The 23,813-nt window shown below is 47.2% G+C and overlaps 1 protein-coding gene across 9 annotated transcripts in view; it reads left to right on the plus strand.

The window, feature by feature from the left end:
- LOC105486474 (lipin 1) overlaps positions 1-23,813 on the plus strand; it is a 142,538-nt gene that overhangs the window by 13,171 nt on the left and 105,554 nt on the right. For 6 of the 9 annotated variants that reach the window (XM_071076248.1, XM_071076249.1, XM_071076246.1 and 3 more), the window contains exon 1: positions 23,638-23,656. Coding sequence is in view for 3 of the 9 variants with exons in the window: in XM_011749335.2 (XP_011747637.1) it covers positions 23,600-23,656 (57 nt within the window). In the remaining 6 variants the exon portion in view is untranslated. Of the gene's footprint in view, positions 1-23,599; positions 23,657-23,813 lie in introns of those variants that run through there. The other 3 variants (XM_011749335.2, XM_071076247.1, XM_024794290.2) reach the window with 1 other exon arrangement.

A 23,813-nucleotide genomic window follows, 5' to 3' on the forward strand; every position in this document is an offset into this window, starting at 1 on the left:
GCTGGAGTGCAGTGGCGCGATCTCGGCTCACTGCAAGCTCCGCCTCCTGGGTTCACGCCATTCTCCTGCCTCAGCCTCCTGAGTAGCTAGGACTACAGGCGCCCGCCACCGCGCCCGGCTAATTTTTTGTATTTTTAGTAGAGACGGGGTTTCACTGTGGTCTCGATCTCCTGACCTTGTGATCCGCCCGCCTCGGCCTCCCAAAGTGCTGGAATTACAGGCTTGAGCCACCGCGCCCGGCCTCATTTCCAATATTTCTAATAGATTCTTTTCCCTTATTTCATTGTTTACCTTTTGATATCTGTTTCATAATTTCTCTTTTTAATGGAGGTTATTCCTTAGTCTGTGTCTTTATGTATCTCAATTATTCTCACTTAACAGTCATTATCAGATTGTTCAATGACCTGATAATGACTGTTAAATGAGAATAACTAGGATACAACATGATGTAAATCTGTATTCCAAATATTTATTTTGTGTGCTATCCTTAGCATTAGACATTTTGCTCGAGGGCTCATTTTGAGTGAATTTTAAAATCTTGTTGTGTTTTTTCTCCTCTGCTCTAATACCCCTTACCCCAACTCCTAGTCCTTTGTTCTCCAGCAGCAAGGCTGGGTGATTTGAAGGTCCACCCTCAGTTCTGTGGTTTGTAGTTGCCTCCCCAGGTCCCAGGGCACAGTCCAGAGCCAGGCCTTATAACAGCATTTCCAAGCTCCCGTCTTACAGTGATATGGGGAAATCTGGGCTCTGAACGAAGTAGCCTTTGGTTTCCTTCCTGCTTGAAAGGTTGAGTCACTTCCCTCTATCGCCTTGGCCCTAAGCAGTAGGGCTGCAGACATGTTTAAGCCTCTTTTCACCAGCACTGGAAATCCCTTTCCAGGATTACCTTCAGTGTGAAGCCCGGCTCCCGTGTCCCATCGATGCATTCCTTCGCAGGTGCTGACCTCCAGCCATGACCTCCTTCCAGGCCAGAGCCTGCTGGGCCTGTGGCTTCAGCTCCATTCACCTTGCACATTTCTAATCTGTCTTTGGTTCTTGCACACTGACTGATGTTGGAGCCCTGCTATGTCATATTTGCTTATCCATTGATATACTGTGGGCTTGGATCAGAGGGGGTGATTCAAAATACAAATTCACTAAACCATCTTGACCATAAGCCACAAGCATGCTTTCTCTCCCACTTCAGTATTGATCAAATGTCTAAGAAGGAAAGAGCAAGAATAGAGCCAGTGACCTGGCCTGAGAAGCCCCCATCCAAGTTGATTTCCGTATTTCTTAGGAATAACAATGTCTAAATGCTGTGCTTGACATACTGTTACCCAACCCAGGGTATCCAAACTAACCTTTAGAGCATCACGAAAGATCTTATCAAATGCCTCTCTGAAACCCTGACCTATGGTGTGAGCGTGTGTGTGATTCCCTTGATTTTCCAATCTAACTATTCTATGAAAATGGAAGGCCTTTTCCTGAGCAGAGTTGTTACTGTGAGTTCTGGGGGCTGTCATTTCTTACAGGCTGTTACCCTAACCTTAACCCTTGTTTTCTGATCTGAAGAAGGACTCACTTGGGGTCACCCAGGATGAAGTCTACACACTGAACACGCCTTGCTGTGCATCCTAAGGAAACGCTGATGTATGTAAAGCAAAAAGGCATCTGTCCTTACTCCCCAGGGGATTTTGAACATTTTCGCTTTCTGTGAAAATGCCACTAGAAAGTTTGGTCCCCTTTCCTTCGTGCTTTGGCTCTGGCACATACTGGCTGTGTGGCTTCAGTAAGTCACTCTGCACTTGGGTGGCCTCATCTGTAAAATGGGTTGCTGTGCAGATTAAACAAGGCGGTGCAGTGGTTCCCAAATACCAGAAGCTCCTGGGAGCGTTGCAAAGCTCCTGAGTTCTACCCCTGTTGATGTTGATTTGGTAGATTTGAGTGGGGCCTGGGAACAGGTAATGCTAGTGAATTCTTCAGTCGTATCTGATCTTGTGGCCTAAGTTTCTAAAGTGCTTAGCAAATAGTGCTTAGCAATAGGAGCACAGTACATGCCCTACATATGCGTCCACCTCCTTCTTTCCTCCCCCACCCGCTGTCTCCTTCTCTGCTTTCCTCCCAGGTACATGATGCTCTGGGTGTTCACAGTTTGCATCACAGAAGAAAACCATAGGACAGAAATCATTTAAATTGCCCTTCTCCAGATGTTTTTGATAAAAATAGTCAGAAAAAAGGGCAATGCTTAACTCGAAGTTTTCATTTAAATTTTACCTCCAGGTATCAGGCCTATCCTCTTCCCTTTGTTAAGCCCCATGATACAGAGATAAATAGGATTTTGGCTCTGCCCCTGAAATCTTAGGAATATATTCTCAGCCTGAGAAATTTAAGGCATTGAGGCCAGCTGAAATTGGAGAGAAATATTATTTTTGGATAGGGACTGGCCAAATCCTACCCCAGAGGCTTTCTCTAGACTTGGGCCCAGTTTTGATTGGAAGGAAGCTTCAGAGTCTTTTTGACAGACAAGATAGGTTCGCCAGGTGGAGCTAGAGAGTCGGAGAAATAGAAAAGGCAAGGCACGCATCCTCAGGTTCCCAGCAAGGCCAGGAACAGTCGGTCCAAAGGGCTGTCAGAATCACCTGAACAACTTTTTTTTTTTTTTTTTTTTTTTTTTTGAGGTGATGGAATCCTAGGTCCAATCCCTGTGGAATGAAAATTTCTGGCAATGAGCCTTGGGCATGTTTAGCAAATTGCCCATGTGATTCTGATGTGCAGCCAGGCTTAGGAAACACTGATCTAGAGATCCCAGAATTTTCTAAATGTGACCCGGGCACTCTGCAGAAAGATCTGGTCAGCAGTCTGAGAGCCCTGCACTATTTGGAGGAGCTAAGGAGAAATGCTGACTCCCAGGCCCCACCCTGGACCTACGGAATCAGAATCTGCATTCTCAACAAGCACCTCCTTCGGTGGTTCATAGTCTCCTTGTGGTGTGAGTGGTCACCTGGCACAGAGCTTCTTATTTATATCTGAAACTGTCCCCACCATGGGTGCCTCCTGAGACAGGGATCACATTTTGTCCTTGGCACCTCTCTGAACCTCAGTTTCCTCATCTTCAATGGGAATGGCAGTGATACTTGCTGTACCTCCCTCTCAAGGTTCTTAGGGGTACTAATGTCTGACTCCCACATTAGATTGTGAATTCTTGGGGGCAAGAGCCGTATATGTGTGTGTGTGTGTGTATATATACATACACATATGTGTATATACACACACACACACATATATACATATATACACATATATACATATATACAGACACATATATACATATACACACATATATACATATATACACACACATATACATATATACATACATATATACATATATACACACATATACATACACACACATATACATATACACACACATACACATATACACACACATATATACATATACACACATATACATATACACACATACATGTATATATACACATATATACATATACACACACATATATATATACATATATGCACACACACATATATACACACACACATGTACATATATATATATTTTTGAGATGGAGTCTCTCTCAGTTGTCCAGGCTGGAGTACAATAGCAAGATCCCGGCTCACTGGAACCTCCGCCTCCTGGGTTCAAGCTATTCTCCTGCCTCAGCCTCCCAGATGGCTGGGATTACAGGCCTGAGCCACCACACCTGGCTAATTTTTGTATTTTACTAGAGATGGAGTTTCCCCATCTTGGCCAGGCTGGTCTCGAACTCCCAACCTCAGGTGATCCACCTGCCTTGGCCTCCCAAAGTGCTGGGATTACAGGCGTGAGCTACCACGCCTGACCAAGAGTCATATATTTTTTAAATTTCTGCATGCCCAATGCCTAGCATAGAATGAATTAGTCATTTGACACAGAATGATAGAGCCCTTGAAACAGAAAACACTTCGTAGATTGTACAGAATAATCCGCTCCAAGAATGTGTGAAGAAACTAAGGTGAGGTTTAGGTTGTTACCATTACTCGAGCCTATCTGAGAGGTTCATGCAAGGTTTCAGAGACCACGCTGCCATGGCTTCTAGTCTCCCTGACGTCCTTCTTCTTCCTTGGCGTTTCAGAGTTCAGCTCCGCTCCAGCGTCTTGGTGAAGCTCCTCCAACCTGTCTGGCCACTGGCACTTCCGTGCACTCTGAACATCTGCAGCATTGAGTGTCTGTGTCACGTGTTTGCCTGCAAATCCTGGGCTGGTTTCCTTGTACCTTCTGTCCTGGTGTGTGTTTCTGAAGCTTGCAGCGCTGTCTCGTAATGCACCTACCAAGCTCTCTGAAGATGAGACCATGGTCCTTGGTGTACCCCATCTGCTCCATCTGCTTCCCAGCCCAGCACCTAGCACAGGACTGAGCACATGATAGGCAAGGCTAACTTGTAAAATATCTGTTAATTTTATACTCTGGGTTCTCTTCAGATTGCATACATCTTTTGCCTTTTACTAAACATCTGTTAATTTTGTTAAAATATAAAATCTCTCATACATACAAAAGTTATAAAGAATAATAGAAAAAATTCCTGAATCCTCGCCACTACGTTAAGAAATGTACAAGCAGTATTACAGCCGAGGTTCTCCGTGACCACTCTCCACCCGTTTTCTCAGCATCCATGAATCTCAGTGATCATCCATCATCTGGGCTGTCACAGGGCTTCTTTGGTGCTCCTGCCCATGAAATAAAGACCTGAAAACCAAGGCCCCAGGTGGTCAGGAGGCCACAGTTCATTCAATTCCGTCACTGGAAAATATTTATTGAGAGCCTATGATGTGCTGATGACTGTGTTAGGAACTTGGAATACTTTGGTGAACAAATCTGACAAACATATCAAACAAAACAAATCAAAAGTAAAGCACTGCCCTCGTGGAGTTCACATGGTGGGCAGCCCATAAACAATTAATATAATAAATATGTAAGTGATAGAACATGCCCAAGGCTAAAAGTGCAATGGAAAAAAATGAAGCAAGGTACAAGGACCAGGGATTTGGACAGGGAAGGGCCAACCGTGGTTGGCGGCTTCATTGAGGAGATGAGATCTGAGTGAGACCTGGGGATAAGGGAGCTGGCCATTTGACTTTGGGGGAAAGGTGTTGCAGGGGGAAGAAGAGCCAGTGCAGATGCCCTAAGGTGGAGTATTTGAGGAATATGAGGAGCTCAGCACAGCTGGAATGGAGGACAAGGGAGGGCATCTGGAGATGCAGTCAGGGCATGAGGGGCAGGCGAGGAGCAGATTGGTTAACTTCAGATTACTTTCCTCACATGGGTTAAAACAGAGGGGACCTCCCTATAATGCCAGCCTGGGGTAGCTGGGCCCCTTTTGATTGATTGCTGTAAAATTGTGGTGTGTTTTTTGTTGTTGTTGTTGTTGTTGTTGTTGTTGTTGTTGTTGTTATTGTTGTTGTTTTTGTGGGTGGCTGGAGGGAAGCTGGCCTGTTTAAGGATTTGGCTATCATCTCTGTCTTCATTTATTGGAAGGTCAGATCTCACAAGGAAACAGCTTAGGTTTTGGTTTGGTGAGTGGAACCTTACTTAGCATGAGTGACTCCATTTTGGATTGCTCTATTGGGACCTACTGCAGGAGCTCAGTCCAAATCAATATCCTCCCATAGATTGTATTGACCACTATAAATGTGGTCTGAGTTTTGAAGTTTAATTGATAAAACATGTTTCCCCTCTCTACCCAGTGGCCAGGCCCCTTCCTACTGCGGTGAGGTCGGCAGCATCCTTCACCATCCTATGGCTCTGATACTTGCTGACTCTCCTTTTTTTTTTTTTTTTAAATTTTACTTTAAGTTCCGGGATCCATGTGCAGAACATGCAGGTTTGTTACATAGATATACGTGTGCCATGGTGGTTTGCTGCACCTATTGACCCGTCCTCCAAATTCCCTCCCCTTGCCCCCACCCCCCAACAGGCCCCAGTGTGTGATGTTCCCCTCCCTGTGTCCATGTGATCTCATTGTTCAATCCCACTTATGAGTGAGAACATGTGGTGTTTGGTTTTCTGATGGCGTTGCTGACTCCTGAATGAGCTGCTCAAGGGAAGGATAGGGTGCAATTCATGCCAGAATTCCCAGCTTCCCTTGCAGGCTGGGGACATAGTAGGTGCTCCTGAAATACTGGGTCAGTTGAATTTGATGTGATGTATATATATTCACCTCTAGTCCATAGGTACATATGGCACATATGGTCTATATATTTAAAAGACATTGGATTTTGACTTAAACTAGATGTATCTCTGGCAGCACCAAACGGTGCTAGAGCCTGGGATCGGCCAGAGAGTTGGGTCTCAGTCAGAAGTGAGTGAGGATGGCCGGCAGGCAGGGTGTCTGTAAGGCAGCACAAGGTGTCTGATGAGCAGACAGTGAGCTTCTGTCCTGCCCCAAGTGCCGGGGAGCGAGGTGACTTCCTGTGTGGTCATGCAGAGACTTGGGCGTGCTTCCGGCTTTCAGGCCAAACAACTCCTGGCTTCCTCCACGGCACCACTGGTCCTAGCAGTGGCCGAGGTGGCTCCTTCCTGCTGCTTCGTGCTCTGACATCTTTCGGGGGATCCTTTCCCCACCATGTGGGTCTCCTCTCAGCCTCCAAGTGTCCTGAGTCCCTCCCTGGCTACGCCCAGGTGTGCCTCCCCTGGCCGCACCTCCTCTGCGCTCCTACCTCTCTGTGTTCCTTTTTAGAGTGATTCTCCACATCAGCAGCATCTGCGGCGTGGGCCTGGGACCCTTCAGAACAGGAGCTCCTGCCCAGCCTTTGGGTCCCCCACCTCTGACCCAGAGAAGGCTCTTTGTTCCCCAGCCCCAAGCTGTATCTGGTGAAAGCAGACGCATAGTCCCGGAGCTCAAGTTCTGGGAAGGGCAGCGCCCCTTTCTGTGGGGCCCTGGACTTGTTCTGCACTGTTTTTTTTATTTTTTTTTAATTTTTTTAATTTTTATTTTTTGAGATGGAGTCTTGCTCTGTTGCCCAGGCTGGAGTGCAGTGGCGGGATCTCAGCTCACTGCAAGCTCTGCCTCCCGGGTTCACGCCATTCTCCTGCCTCAGCCTCCAGAGTAGCTGGGACTACAGGCGCCCGCCACCTCGCCCGGCTAGTTTTTTGTATTTTTTAGTAGACACGGGGTTTCACCGTGTTAGCCAGGATGGTCTCGATCTCCTGACCTTGTGATCCGCCCGTCTCGGCCTCCCAAAGTGTTCGGATTACAGGCTTGAGCCACCGCACCCGGCCCGTTCTGCACTGTTTTTAAGAGGAGCTGCAACTCAAATAGGCAGCCCTGAAATCGGAGGGCGGTGTGCTCCTCTGGCCAGCCCCAGGCTGCTTCTGGATACAACCGCGCAACCCAGATGCCTCCTGGCCTCGCCCAGCTCTTGTGCTGGTGGCAGCCCTGAACTCTGTCTTCGCTCCAGGCTGGAGCAGCAGCAAGCAGCTCCTGGTGGCCTGTGGCCAATGCAGGAGGAACAGGAAGCAGCCCCCGTGGGCCACTGTAAGGCTGCACAAGGAGCTGTGCTCAGCTCCTGCTTCCCGCTTTGGCCTAGAAGCTGGAAGCCTGCCCAAATCTGTGCGTCGCATCTTGGGAATTCGTCCCTTCCTCCCTAGCACTCGGGTGCCCAGTGCTTGCTGAACCGTAGTGACCTGCCGACTCCGTCCCTCACCTGTCACTGGGAGTGACCTGGCCTGGGCACAGGGAAAGAACGCCCATTCATTAGCAGGGTGAGTGGAGAAGTGCTTGGCGGGCTGGATTTGCAGCCACTGAAAACCTGAATCACACTGAGTCATCCTGTTGGCCTTGCTGGTGTGTGAGTGCTGGCAGAGCCTGTGTACCAAACGTCCCCGTCCTTGTGTCCTTCCCCATTTACAACCCCCTCCTCCGCATCTCACCAGGCCAGGGAACAAGCCCTACCGCACATTACATGGAAGTGAATGTGCTCAGAAATACAGGTTCTCCCGAGGGGCAGCCCTCAGTCACAAGCCAGACTACTCATGCACCCTCGGCTGTGGGTGACTTCCTGACCCAGAAGTGCCCAGCTTTGCCTACAGTCCTGGTGGAGCCCACGGTGGTCATAGAGTTTCACTGTCTCCAGCGCTGACTGTGCTGTCGTTTCTGCCAAGCGATGGGCCCATTTCTGTCTAGAGCGCCTCTCTCAGGTCCTGATCCTGCTGGGATGTGGGTGTCTGTGACCCAGATCAGTTCAGCCAGGGGTGTGCGGGGCGGCTCCGGTGGCCATCCTCACTTGACGTCCTGGTAAGCCCTGACTCAGGCTGCCTGCTCTCCCCTGGCCGGGCCCAGATGAGCCGCACGTGGCCCTCATTTCTGACAGCTTTGCTGCAGGCTGCAGCTGTCTCGGGAGACCAGATGCTTTGGGAGAAGGCTCTGGATGTGCCCGAGGTCAAGGGGCTGTCTCCAAGTTCTGTATTTGAAAATTCTCTTTAGAGTCAGGGCCTCTGTGACTGGCTCCCGTGTCCCACGCCTCTTCTGAGAAACGCAGGAACAGCACGCAGTAGCAGGGACAACACCACGTGGCTCCAACAGTTTCAGAAACAGCTGTGTCTTCATGTTCCTGGTGCTATTTCTGCAGAGGAACCCCCTCATGTGTGAGCTGGTGGATCAGGCCCAGGTTGTTAAAAGCTGGTCTTCTAGATTGCCCGACGCCACGCCTCTAAACACAGAGTGAATTCCTTTCTCTCGTGTTATGAAATACACAGTGTTTTTATCAGGACTCCTGCTGCTGGGCACTTCTGTTTAAACAGAATAAGCTTTGTTGATTAGGGTCCTTCTCATGTGGAATCTCTGGTACTCTGGACAAGGTCAGGGCTTTGCACATTTTGTGAGCAGAAGGCGGGTCGTGGAACTTAGGAGTCTAAATAATGCCTGTCAGCTGTCACTCTGGCGTGTCAGCCTGAGCCAGTGGTTGGCCTTGGGTCCACTGCCCGAGCTCACACCCTTCCTGTAGAACTTGTGCCTCCTTCAAATCAGCCTCCACTTTGGGGAAAATATTTGGAGGCCGTGAATCCAGCTTGGCCAACCAACGGCCTGCGGGCCGTATGCAGCCGGGGATGGCTTTAAATGTGACCCAACACAAATTCGTAAACGTTCTTAAAATATTATGAGATTTTTTTTGCAAAGAAACCCAGTTTCTTCAATTAAAAAAAAAAAAGGGACGTAATACCCACAGTGCTTGGAGAACTAAATGAATTGACCCTGGGAAGCACCTGGCACAGCCCCTGGCACATGGTAGGTATCTTTCTGTGATTGTTATTCTAGGAAGAGGAAGCTGCCTGTGTGGCCATCTGTCTGCCTTGGTGCACAGGGTGAAGTCCCTGCAAGTGAGCCCAATGGCCTCTGATAGCCATCCACATGTCAGGTGTCACTCAGGTTCTGGAAGGCCTGTGTCCATTGTTCATAGTCACCTGCAATCCAAGAACCCACTCTTTCCCAGGTGAAGCTTCAAAAGTCTGCCCATGTACAGAAACATAGCTTTGCATCCCAGGGTACTCTTAGACTTAACCTCAGTCAGGTGGCGCAATGCCCAGTGCCTGTTGGGCATGTCCCATCTGGGGTGAGCCGTGTATTAAGGCTGCACAGAACACTGGTTTGTGCCACCTTCACAACCTGTCTCATCCTGACCTCTGGTTCATTTTCTCTCTCTCTCTCTCTCTCTCTCTCTCTCTCTCTCTCTCTGCCACTCTCCACCCCTGTGGGTCTTGGCGCCAGCCTCAGCACAGGCTTCCCTGCCTCTCAGGAGGCAGTATCATAGACAAGGAAGGGTGAGGGCCTTGGGGCTAGGCAAGCCTGGATTCAGTCTCCGCTTGGCTACTTCCATAGTGTGTGGATAGGCCATATGAAGCCACTCTGAGCCTCAGCATCTTCATTTCCAAGCTGATGCTAATTAAACGTCCCCCTGGGGAGAGAGTGAGGCTGAAGGAAGGTAAAAGTATACATGCCCAGCACAGCACAGAGCACACGATTAGTCTTCGCTCCATGGCAGCTGTTTTTGCCCCCATCCTTCCACCTCCCTAGAGCCACTCCATACCCCTAGGCTCCCAGACAGCTCCTCTGCAACCAAGGCTTGGGTTACTTTGTCGCTGTCCTGGGCAGGACACCTCAGTGGAGCCCTCAGTTCTCAGCTCCTCTCCTGAATCGCAGAGTCTTATCTCTGGGCGGCCTCTCCCCTCCTTGGCCTTGCTCCCACTCACTCTGTGTTCTGGCGTCCTTACTGGCTACAAGGCCAAGGTTATTCTTGTCTCCTTGAAGCCTTTGCTTCTTGCCATATGCTCCCTTGTCCTCCTGGTCACCTCTTATCTGAGCTCTTCCTAGATGTCTTCCCTGACTGTCCCCACCTTTCTCTAGGAGGTTTCTCTCCTCCTGGGCTACCCTGCCCTTTGTTTGTGCCTCCATGCAGCAAGCATCATGTTGGATTACATATATTAGTTTCTGTATCTGTTTTTCCTGCTTGGCTATGAGTAACTCAAGTGATCCTGTCTTAGTTATCTTCATAATTGCCCCACTGATGAACTCAGTGCCTAGTACAGGTCACAACACCTGATAGATGCTCAATGAATGTGTGACTGGACTTGCCTAATCCAGTCCCTGCTGGTCTCTCTGATTTGAACTGTGACAAACACTCATGCTTGTCACAGCGCCGGCCCAGGTGGCACACGCAGTAGACTCTCAATGCAAATGAGTTAATGCATCATACTGTTGCTATTTAGTTCTATGTTTCAGTAGTAGTAGTAATAAAAATATGACATTGTTGAATGCATACTATGTACTAGTTTCTATACTAAGTGCTTTACCCTCATCCTCACTTAATCCTCCTAATAACAGTATATCATCATCCCCATTCATGAAAAATGTGAAGCAAAGAAAAGTTAAATGACTAGGTTGAGGTCACACAGGCAGTGCCTAGTGGGCCTAGGATTTCAGCTTAGCCAGTCCGATTCTAAAGGCTGTGTGTGTAGATTACAGAAAGCTACTGGTACTACCCATGGGTGTAGCCAGGGCTGATGTGTCCTTTCCTACTGGCTGAGTGTCTGTTTGGTTTGGTCCTTGCCTGTGCTAGAACTCTTTCTGAACTATTCTGTCTAATCCCCGCTGCATGTATCAACTTTCTAACATCATCGTGCCTGTCTCTGCTGAGTTCTGCCTTCTGGTCTTGGGGCTCTCGGATGCCAAGTGTCTTAAGGGCACTAGAGATTTGTTTTAATTGGGTATGGTAAGGCAGACAGGAAAATGACTGTCACGAAGGAGGAGGTCTGTGGTGCTCACAGGTCCCTAGAGACAGGAGGCACGCCACGTCACACAAGGCCACATGGGGAAGCACTGGGTTGGTCACGAGGCAGAGAGAGCAAGGGAAAAATGTGGACAAGAGTCTTTATTGTGGTTTCTGTGGAAAGGAACAGGTGAAGCAGGGTAAACGGGCTTAGGGCTGGCTAGTGTGAATAATTTCAGTGGGTTCCGGAGGACACAGGCTGTCGCTCGTTGTCTGGTCCCAGGCCCTGGGGTGAACAGGACGGTGGATAGTGGCCCAGAGGGTGACACCCTGACAGAAGAGGTGGTTGGGGTCTGAGCTCTGGACTGGTTGGTTTGCCTATGAAAGGTGCACTCACAGATAAGGCCTGGCCCTGGGAAGGTTTGTGGGCCAGCCACACCCTGGATAGCAAGGCCTCAAAGTACAGGAGGTAAAAAGACACAGGAAATATGCGAGACAACGCGGATGCTTGAGAAAGGGAAACCTTGACTTACTTGTCATGGCCTAGCTAAGAAGGAAATCTTCGTGCATGCCCAGGGGTCTTTTTGCAGTAAGGACTGCACAAAGAGTATGCACTATGCTAACAGTAATGTTAGCAGGGCAGGCTGGGTCAGCCTCCCCTTGCTCTGACCTCAGGTCACTCTCAGTCTCTATCTCTCTGTCTCTGCTTCTCGGTCTCTCTGCCTCTCCCTGTCTCTCTGTCTCTCCTCACTATGGCACAAACTACTCTTGTTTGCCTATCATTTTTATTGCCCTTCTTCTCTCCTAACTCTCACATGGATCCTTTTCCGAGTCTCCCGATAGAGACTTGAATTTCTTGCGACTACTATGTATCTTCCCTAGGGGATAGATGGAGATGGACATGTGGAAGACCGCCTCCCAGGTTTGGATATTTCTGCAGCAAAATTTCTCCAAAATGAGTTACCTGACATACAAATACTACTATTTGCTCAGTAAGAAAGGGCTTTCAAGATTAGAGGTTTGGGGAAATGCTGCATTCTACATTCCCTGTTGGAGACGGACAATGTAGTGATGTAGTAAAGGTGTTAAGAAACTACGAGGGAAAAGTCATCTTTATCTCTGTTTTATCTAGTGTTTCCAAGTGTATCTGACCCACCATGGAACTGGTTTTTGCATAACACTTACTTCTAACCCATGAGAAATCCTCTGGGAGCTGCTGCCTGCTGCGGGGATTGGAGTAGGGATAGCGTGAATCTGAGTTGCCCACTGCCTGGCTCATAGTGACCAATCCTAGGCTTAGAGGGCAGAGGTTCAGAGTGCCCAAGGAGCCTGATGCAACTGCCCCAAGAACCCTGGGGTCCAGTCTTAACCTGTTCCTCAGTCATACTTTCTCCTTGTAAAGACACGTAGACATGTATACATGTGCATACATCTCTGGTCTGCACTGGCTCTTTTCATAAATAGGCAAGGAGGTGATTAAGCAGCGGGATTAGATTTTATACAGGAGGACTTGCCTCATTATTTTGCCATATATACACACAAACAGGCACGTATCAAACTCACAGAAGTACAAACTGTATAACAGGCAAACTCATAGGCACTTGCAAAAATAAATGCAACTAGTCTCTCCCCATCATGATACAAATACATAGATGCAGTTACACACAGAAACACACAAACTAGACCTGCCTCCCTGCCGCCTACCCCCACATACATGTTCTATTCTAGTTATTCCTCCAAAACAAACTGACTCAAGATTTAGTGGCTTAAAACAATAATTATTTTATTGTATCTCGTGATTTAATGGGTTGGAAACCTGAGCGGGGCTCAGCTGGGTGATTCTTCTGTTCCTCATGGCATTGACTGAGATGACTCTGCAGTACCTGACTGGTGGATGGGCTGGCCTGGAAGGGTCAAGATGGCTTCCCTGACCTGACTGCTGCCTTGGTGGGGGTGGCTGGAAGGCTTGGCTCACCTGGGACCATTGACAGGAGTCAGCACACAAGGCCTCTCAGGCTTGGCATCTCATGGTAGTCAAACCTCTTACCTGGTAGCTGGCATCCCCCAGAATGAGGAGGATGCTTAGGCTTCTTATGACCTAGCCTCAGAAGATGAAGAATGTCACTTGTCCTGCATGTTATTGATCAAACAAGTCACTTAGGTTAGCTCAGATTTAAGGGGAGGGTTATTAGACTCTATCTCTCAGTGGAAGGAGTAGCAAAGAATTTGAGGCCATCTTTAATATATGTACACACATGCATCTCATGTGAAGCTTCAGCCTTCCATATTGAGCTCACTTTTGTGGTTGCATCTGGGCCTGAAATAGTGGCAACTGTGAGGCCCCACCCAGGGGAGGCAGAGCTGGGTAGCACATTACCACCCTGGATTGTGATGTGTCCAGTGGGATATGAGGCTTGGGTAGGAGCTCACACTGAAGGTCACTTCTAATGGGCAGAGATTTGTAGTCTGGGACTTAAATCCAAGTCCCTTCCACATACTAAATCTAGTTATATCTAGGGTCCCTTCTATATGGAGTATCCATGAAGTCTGGAACCAAAGATTGTGCTGGATACTCACTAGAATCACAGAATGTTCTAGCAGGAAGCACCAAGCATCCAGCCCCTCATCGTACACTCAGGGACAATGAGGCCAAGACACAGGGGTAAACCTCTCACAGTCACACAGCTGGGATCCCCACAAGACAAGGGGATAAAATGTCTCACAGTCACACAGCTGGGATCCCCAGCCCTGGGTCCTCTGTCTCCCCGGGCTCCCCTGCAGGACTCTGCTCCATGGAGTTTCCTCTCCCAGGGATCCTGCTATCTGAGTACCTCCAGAGGCCACACACACTTATGTGTCAGATGTCTAGGTAAACACTGGGCACTGGACTAGGTAGACACCATTTATCAATGGTGAGGCCTGGAGGAGCTCACCTCTCAAAGTGGCTGGGAGGACATGATCAGGAACAGGGGAGAACTTCCACATGTTAGTGGTGGGAACTTCCACTGCTTACTGGCCACGGGATTGATCAGACAAAAGCCCAAGACATGAGGCCCCTTGAGGGCTGCAGAGATCAATACAACCTTCATCTTTTGAAATGGGAAAATTTGATGAATGGCCTGCAGGATTTGCTTGTGACTGGATGTGGCTTATTCATCAAATAAAGCCATCTCCAGCCCCCTCCTATAAATAGTAGCCTGAAATGCAGATGGTATGGTGTTATGGCTTTGAAGTAAGTCAAACTTAGTCAAATCCCAGCTTACCCTCCCCCCACCACTTTAGCTGGGTGGCCTTGGCCAAGTCCCTTGACCTTCTGAGTTCATCTGTATATTGAAAAAAATCACCTTTCTTATTGACTACCAGTGCCAGCCACTGCTGCAAACACAATGATGAGACCAACAGGCACTGTTCCTTTGGAAGGATACTGTCATCAGCTGAGTATGCAAACAAATGTAAATTTGCAAACTGCACTAAGTGCCATGAACGAGTTACAAGGGTGCCCTATGAGAGGGTGTAAACAGGGTGTGAGCAGGTTGAGGAGACCAGGAACAGCCCCTACAAGGAAGGGACACTTGGCTGTGGCCTGGAGGGTGAAGAGAGGCTATCCAGTGGAAGCATATCTCAGACACAGAGAGTAGCATGTGCAAAGGCCATGGGGCTGGATGCAGTAAGCTGAATAGGAGGGGTTGAAAGGTTAGTGTGACTGGGCCAGAGAGACCAAAGGGAGCAAGTGGGAAATGAGACTGCAAGTGTGGGTGAAAACCATTCACCAAGTTCAGGGGGGTTTAGAAAATTGTATACTTTTTTTGTATTTACTTCTAAAAGCAGTGGGAAGTGATGTAATGGTTTTAATCATAGAGGTGACTGATAGGGTTTGGCTGTGTTCCCATCCAAATTTCATCTTGAATTGTAAGTCCCATAATTCCCGTGTGTTGTGGGAGGAACCTGGTGGGAGGTAATTGAATTATAGGGGCAGGTCTTTCCTGCACTGTTCTTGTGATAGCAAATGAATCTCGCAAGATCTGATGGTTTTAAAAATGAGAGTTTCCCTGCACAAGCTCTCTCTTTTCCTGTCGCCATCCACTTAAGATGTGACTTGCTCCTCCTTGCCTTCCATCATGATTGTGAGGCCTCCCCAGCCATGTGGAACTGTAAGTCCATTAAACCCCTTTCTTTTGTAAATTGCCCAGTCTCGGGTATGTCTTTATCAGCAGCATGAAAACGGACTAATACAGTGACATAACCAAATTGTGTTACAAAAAAAAGACTTTGGCTGCAGCAAGGCAAGTGAACTGCAGGGTGATACAGGGAGGTGTGGGCAAGCCCATTAGGAGGCAAGCAGAGTAGTGGTTCCCCAAAGATGCCCCATCCTCATCCTCGGAACCTGTGAAAAATTTACATTATGTGGTAAAGGAAAGAATGAGGGTTGCAGTTGGAATTAAGGTTACTCATCACTGGCCTTAAAATAGGGAGATTATCCTGGATTACCTGGGTGGGCCCAATGTCATCAGATGAACTCAGAGAGTGATCGGAGGTACACACATTAGAAGCATTCAACCTGCCCTTGTTATCTTGGAAGATGGAGCAAGTATTATTAAGCTCATTTTATAACTGAAGAAATGGAACTCCTAAGGCTTACAGTGCTCAAGACCTACTCAAGACCAAGCATTATTAAATATTATAACCAGGGCTTAGATCCAATTCCCTTGAGTATTAATTATCTTTCCATTGCCATGATATTCTGGGGAACTCCCATCAGGTTAGAGCTGCGTGACCTTGAGCAAGCACTTACCCTCTTGGAGCGTGGGGTGAGGAGGTGGTCTATATCTGGGGGCTCATTAACTAAAAGATGTTTCTAGGTAATGTGACAGGTTTTTGAGCCACCTAAAATGGTGTGCAGGTTTCTGGGTGAATGTGCATTTTGTGGGGAGAGGATTCATAGCTTTTATCAAAATATCAAAAGGGGCAAAAAGAGCTCTTCCTCCCAGCTCTGAAACTTTATGACTGTCATTAAAAAGTGGAAATAGCTTTGGTGAAAGAGCAGGGGTACTGACTAAACATAACCTTTGTAGCGATTAGCCACACAGCACCTCTTAGGCGAGAGCCTGTTACACGCGAGGCATTATCATAGGTGCTGGGGGTATAGTAGGAGAGAAAGGAAGGTCCTACATTTTAGTAGGAAAAACGGAAAACAAATAAAGAATAAGTATCTAACATCAGATACTGATAAAGTGCTAAGAAGAAAAAGACAGCAGGGTGAGGAGGTCGGGGATGATCAGATGGACCAAGGAATTCCCTTCCAGGAGGGGTCATTGGAGCAGAGACCAGCATGAAGTGAGAGAAGGAGGCTTAGGGAGGCTCTGCCAGGCAGAGGAACAGCTCATGCACAGTCCCTAAGGTGGAAGAAGCTACCATGGATGATGAAGAGGTGGCAGGAGGTGAGTCCGGAACCCTGGCCAGACCCCCTGAGGCCACTGTAGGGCCCTGGAATTTACTGAGCAGACTGGGGAGCATGGGGAGGGGGAGTTTGAGCTGAGGAGTGGCGTGTTCTAACATTCCAGAAGGTTCCTCTGGCTGCTGTGAGGAGCAGAGCTGGTGAGGAGAAGAAACAGACTGACTGTGAGGCCATTGCTGGAGCCACGGGAGAAAGCAGTGTGGCTGGGACTGGGTGGTGGTGCATGCATGGGAGAAGTGGTTGGGGTCCCCCACTGGAGGTGGAGCTGCAGGATTTGCTTGTGACTGGATGTGGCTTGGGAAGGGAGAAAGGGAGTGGCCAGAGCCCTTCCCAATCAAGCGCTGCTGTTTCTTATAAGCACCCCGGGTGCTCACCTGCCTGCTGGGATGGATCCTACCATTGACCCAGGCATGATTACTTCCTTCAAATGACTCTTCTGACATGTTTCAATGATGAGTGAGTGGTCTCCGCTAATTATGACTGAATAGGCCCCTTAGAGAAGCTGGCTGGACTTCAAGAGTTTCATGTGAGAAGATCCTGGGGAAGTGAACTGAATTGGGCCTCACTGAGAAAGACCCTGAGTAATGATCACAGTTTGGCATCAGATTGGCATCCAAGACCGGCTGTGTCAGGCAGTGGGGCAGCAACCTTCACCTAGACCCTTGGAGGTCATCTCTCCTAACTAACAGGACAGAGAAGGAAACTAGGCCCTAAGAGGAGCAGTGACCTGCCTTCAGCCACCCAGGGAATGGGCATTACCCTTCATGGTCGGCTCCCCCACAGCTGGAATCCAGCAGCTTGACTCTCATCAGTTTCACTTTTTGCCTACTGCACTGTGGCCTTCTCTTTGGAATGCTGAGTCAGCACAGAGGAGGACGATTATTTGCCAAGGGGGAACTCTGAGAAGGCCCCATGGAGAGCTGGTTTTTGAGTAATGGAAATGGCTCCAAGGACAGATTTGGGTGGAGGGTCAACCTTTGACTGGGAGGAACCAGGAGAACCTAGTCATTGAGATGGGAACAGTGTGCATGTCCCTGGAGTGGAGAATGAGGCATGGGAGAGGAGGTGAGGCAAGAGGGCAGGCAGGAGTGGATCGTGCAGGACCATGCATGCCAGAGCTGGGCCTTAACTCCCGGGCAATAGGGAGCCATGAAAAGTTTTCAGCTGGGAACGACGTGGTGTGATGTGCTTAGTGGAGCAGAAGGCACTAGAGATGGAGACCAGTTGTGTTGCACTTGGCCAGTTAGGTACCCTTGCTTGGATATAATTTAGGCATTGATAAATAGGAAAGCTGACCTAAAGAGGGAAAAAAACTTGCCAAAGTCACCCAGCAGGCCAGGGTTACAGTTAGAACCCAGTTTATGCACCTCTCAATGGGAGGAAGGGAAGGTGATGATGATAATGGTGGTGATGATGATGATGATGATAACGAATATATATTGAGCACTTGACATTAAGTATCTCCTTTAATCCTCACAAAGTCCCTATGACAAAGCTACTACTATTATTGTTGTCATTGTTATTCCCCTTTTATAGAGGGGAAATGGAGGCTCAGGAATATTAAATGAATTGCTCGAGACCACACAGATGGTAAGTGGTGAAGCCAGCATTCTACCCTAGATCATTCTAGACAGTTTGACTCCAAAACCCATGCTGGAGACCACAAGTGGTTATCTCATCAGATTTGCCAGAACTGTCCCAGGAGGAGTCCTCATACATATAACATCATCCCTTTCACCCCATCTCTCCCCTACTCAGAGCAAACCTTCCTTTATCTTCTTCCTTTATCTCAACAGAGGGTACCAGGCTACAAAAGAAAGGGGGTATCATTGTTGGAATCATGATGTAGGAGGGTGTAGGCATATAGATGTAGAATTTTGGAGATGAAAAGCCCTTAGAAATCACTGAGTGTAACTCGAGCGTCTGTTAGATGGAAAAACTGAGACCCAGAGAAGGGCGATACCTTGTCAATGCCTTGCAACAAGTTAGCGACACCAGCGCTAAAGCCTGGATGGCCTGATTTCCAGGCCAGGGTTCTTCTCTTACATTTTTGACCGTTCCCACACATTCCTGGAATTCTCCATTGGACTGTGATTGGGTTTTCCCATGAAAGCAGACTGTATAAACCAACAATAATGCCTTTAGGTCCTGAGTTATATGCTGCCATTGTTTCTTCAGTTATGCTATAGTTTTCTCTGCCTTTCTTGTCCTGGAAAAGCTGACTTTGGTAGTACTGTTTCTACATGAAAATGTTACCCTGCTTTTACAAAAATTTACAAATGAATGTTGGACACCCCATTTGTAAACTGGGAGCAGCCTGCACTTTGGGCCTGATAATCTGGAAACATTACTCTCTGTGAATTCTCTCTCTCTTTTCCTTCTGTGTTTGTGAGATGTCTGCTGTTTAAATATTGCACCATCAATGAAACAGCAGCAAGAGCTTTGGAGTCCCACAGATCTGAATGTGAATTTGGACGTAGGCTCCAGATATGTGACTTCCAGCAAATCATGGCAAGAACTGTAGCAGTGAGCCCAGCCACATGAAGATTACAAGGAACTGTGACCTGGGTCTTAATCTGAATGAGGCTGTGATTGGAATTCAATTTCAGCTTCATTGAGTATCTACCATGAGCTGGTTACTTTCAAGTATATTTCCCATCTGACTCTCATAGCAGAACTTACATGAGGTAGGTAGTATCATGTAAGTTCTTTAGGAGAGAAAACTGAAACTCAGAGAGGGTAACACAATGGTCAGTATGATTCTACTCTGAAGTGGCAGAGGCTCTGACTAAGACCAGTCTTGGAGGTTCTATTTCAAGTACTTTTTACACAGTAATAATTGGCATGGTCAAGGGAGCAAGCAAACAACATAACCCAGAGAAAGAAGGCAGGAAAGTGTCCATCTTCCTTTTGCTCATCTATCTACATTTACTGTGTTCATTCTCTAAGCCTTTTCCCATTTTTTCTATTTATCACATCTATCTATCTATCTATCTATCTATCTATCTATCTATCTATCTATCTATCTATCTAATCTATCACCTGTCTATCCTTTGCTGTATATATCCATAGACAAAAAATGGTTCAAAACACAACAGGATTTCTGTTGTAGCCAGATTGGGCTATTATAAGAAAAATATCATAAACTGGGTGACTTAAATAACTCAAATTGATCTCTCATAGTTCTGGAGGCTAGAAGACCAAGATCAGGTGCCAGCATGGTCAGGTTCTGGTGAGGGCTCTCTTTCAGGGTTTGCAAACAGCTGCCTTCTTGCTGTATCTTCACATAGCAGAGTGAGATTATCTTTCTCCTGTCTCTTTTTGTAAGGGGAGTAATCCAATTTATGAAGGCTCTATCTTCATCACCTAATAACCCCCCACCTTCTGCAAGGCCATACCTCCAAATACCATCGCCTTGGGGATTAGAACTTCATTATATGCATTTATGGTGGCAAGGGTATGGGTGGGGACACAAATATTCAATCCATAGCAGTTACATAAATCTATGTTAAATGAGAAATAAAAGGAAGAAAGAAATCAAGACAAACAATAGAGTTGAGAAGGAGGCTAACACAAGCATGCGTTTCCTGGAGTCTGATCACACTGAAAACAGGAATGTGGCTCTGGTAGCCAATGCACTGAACAAGGATCTGAACAATCATGCAGCTCATGATATAAGCAAGGTAGAAGCAAACCAGCTGCCCGGAAGATGCTCACCTATTTCTGACCTTGAATCTTCCACTTCATGACAATCATCCAGGAGTAGCCACTGACATCTGTATGGTACGTTACTATTTTCACAGTATTCTATCTTTTGCTTCTCACATCAGTTAAGGTAAGTATTTTATTGTTAACCTTTCTTTACAAATGAGAATATTGAGGCTTAGAAAGGTAATTTATTGCCCAAGGCCACACAGCTCCTAGTAGAAAAACTGGAGTTAAAAGCCAGGTTCATTTTTGGCTTCCACCATGACTGCCAACTGCTTGATGCCAGAATCCAAATGGCTGAGCTTCACATTTTATATTGGAATTTCGAATTACAACAGACAAATAGTTGTGGGCAGAATGAGCCTATTTTCTTCTTAGCTGTGAAAGAAATTATTGTTGAAATATACTGGGTCACCATTTTTGGTGCTCTTGTGTTTATATTTAATCTCTGAATTCAAACCAGACTCTTGAGGGTCAGAGATATTGCTCCTCTGGCAGTGCAAGAATATATCTTGTGTTTGATTTAAAACTTCATTTGAATTGGTGCCAAATCCAAACACTGTGAATTTAAACTGCTGGCAGCTTTCCTAGCCTACCTCGTGAGTGTGAAATCAATCCAACTATTGTAGGCAGAGAATTCTGGTGCCCGTGTGACTGTGTTGGTGGCCCCTGAAGAATTTGAGTTGGATGGTCCAGAACATCTGTACCCAAGTTGCATGACTTTTTGTGGCATGCTGAAATATTCCAGAGGAGCTGAAATAGAAGCAGCAACTGGATTCCAAGAAGTGTTTCAAATGCATTGCTCTGTTGAAATGAGGACTTCATTAGCTTCCATATTAAGCAACATATAGATAAAGAAATCAACGGCCTTACCCCTGCTTCCCCAGCAAGGATCCAGATTGGATAGAATCCTATAACACACATCTGCCTTCTTTCCCAGGTTCTGTCTTAAAGGAAAATCTATCCTTTTTATTTTGGATGTGGTTCCAGGAGACTATTCCTCCCTAAATTCATCCCTCTTGCTTTCCTAATTTAGTGAGAGAGATAATCATCTACCTAGTCACCCAGACTAGAAACTTCAGGCATCCTTGAAAGTTCCCTGTACTTCAATCCCCCAATCCAAGTTGCATATCATTTCCTGGTGATTCTACCATGTGGATGTGTTCAGAGCTCGTCTTCCTCTTTGTCCCACCATCGTCACCTTTGTCCATATCCCAGCCATCCTTTGCTAGAATAACCTTCAAGTTCACTTCTCTGCCTCGAATGCACCCCCCATTCGGAGGTCAGCGTGGTCCTTGTAAGACACAGATCTGATCATCCCTCCCTTCCTCTGTAGTCCTCACTGGTGCACAGTGACTGCTCTCACACTGCTCTGAGAGCCTCAAGGTTTCTGTAACCAAGACTCCAGGCCCCTTCCCCATTTGACCATAGCCATTGCCCTTTTTTCTAATTACATAATGGGCTCCAGCAAGAGTTGTTGTCTGAGGAGGGCATTCTTAAAAAAATGAAACTGGCTGGCTTAGAGCACAAGGCCAGAGGTCCTCCTGGGGGCATGTGAGGCCCTTGCCGTGCCGGTCTCACTCTCCCCTGCCTGCTTGCCCCGTGGTCCCCCCGGCACCCCCTCATGCCTCCTGCATGTGCGCAACTACTCTGGAGTCACGAGGGGCACCTTGCTGTTCCCAACACATGTGCGATGACTTTGTTTCTTTGAACATGCTCTCTGCTCTGCTTGGAGCAGCCTTTCTTGTCCTCTCCTCTCCCAGAGTTCCCACTCACCCTGCAGAGGCAGTTCAACTGTCCCCTCTTCAGAAGGCACGGAACCTTCCCTGCATTACCCATGGGCAGACGCTTAACTTCCTCCTCTGTGCTTTCTCGTCTTCCTGCCCTCCACTAGCTTATGAGTGACTTATGGACAAGATTTGCATCTCATTTGTTGCTGTGTTCCCAGTACCTAGCAAAGTACATGACCCCTAGAGCTATTCTCTGTCATGATGTAAAGCAACACCATTAACTAACAGTCAGTCAACAAATATGTGCTGGAAAAGTTAAGTGGGTCAGATGAATATGAGGTGGGGTGCAGGGCCAAGGAGGGACAGGACAGGGGAAGAGGGTTAGGGGCTTCTGGAGCTGTTTATTCTGGGCTATTGGCAGTTGAACTCAGAGCACACATGTTTTTCAGTATAATTTAAGTATAATTTTAGGCCTAGGACAATACATCCCTCAGGAAGGCTGGGCCTACTCTGTGTGCCATTTGTGCAGTTCTAACTGGGACACTTGTGAGAAAGGGGTACTGCACATGTCCTACCTGCTAGGATAACGCCGTGCCAACAGTCCTAATAGCTAGTACCTGAATTGGGCTTTGCCTTTTTGCCTGAATGAACTCACTTCATGCTCACAATAACTCCCATCGCTCGGCAGGGCAGGGGTTGTTGTTACCTACATTTTACAGGTGAGAAAACAAGTCCTGTGGCTAAGAAACAGCAGAGGCAGCACTTGAGTCATGTCTTCTGACTTCCAATTCCATCATTTTTTCATGCCGCCTGACCTCCTTATACCTTTATCAATAGGATCCACGTGCTTTGGGGAGGAAGTGAAGATGAAGAAAGAGTGAAAGAGTAAGAGAGACAGGGCATTTCCAACCTCATAACGTACCCTATGTAATTGACACAACATAGTTGAATGTGCTCAAAGAAAAGACACCACATTCTTTTTTGTTTGTGTATTTGAGATGGATTTTCGCTCTTTTGCTCAGGCTGGAGTGAAGTGGCATGATCTCGGCTCACTGCAACCTCCGCCCCTGGGTTTCAAGTGATTCTCCTTCCTCAGCCTCCTGAATAGCTGGGATTATAGCTGCCCACCACCATGCCCAGCTAATTTTTGTATTTTTAGTAGAGACAGGATTTCACCATGTTGGCCAGGCTGGTCTCAAACTCCTGACCTCAGGTGATCTGCCTGCCTTGGCCTCCCAAAGTGCTGGGATTACAGGCGTGAGCCACTGCACCCAGCCACACATTCTTCTTACTAATTTATTTTTTTAAATTGACATATAGCTTACATACCACCGAATTCACCATGTTGAAGTGTAGAGTTCAGTGAGTTTTTAGTATGTTGGTAGAGTTATGCAACCATTACCACCACCTAATTCCAGAACATTTCTATTAATTAATTTCTAATGTTTTTGTTTTTCAGATTCCAATAATGAGAGACCCTGGGTGGATTCGAAATGTATGGTCTTCAAACATTAATGTGAGTGCCATTGTGATAGAATGTCCTCATTACGCTTTTACATTTTAAGATTAGAGAAAATACTCCATGTCCAGCTGCGGTTTGTTGCCGTGGATATCTGCAGTCTCCAAAACAGGGCTACTCCTTTCCGTTGATGCTTTCGGAGATTGCCCGCAGC

The sequence above is a fragment of the Macaca nemestrina genome, chromosome 13 (genome assembly GCF_043159975.1).
Source record: "Macaca nemestrina isolate mMacNem1 chromosome 13, mMacNem.hap1, whole genome shotgun sequence".
NCBI lineage: Eukaryota > Metazoa > Chordata > Mammalia > Primates > Cercopithecidae > Macaca > Macaca nemestrina.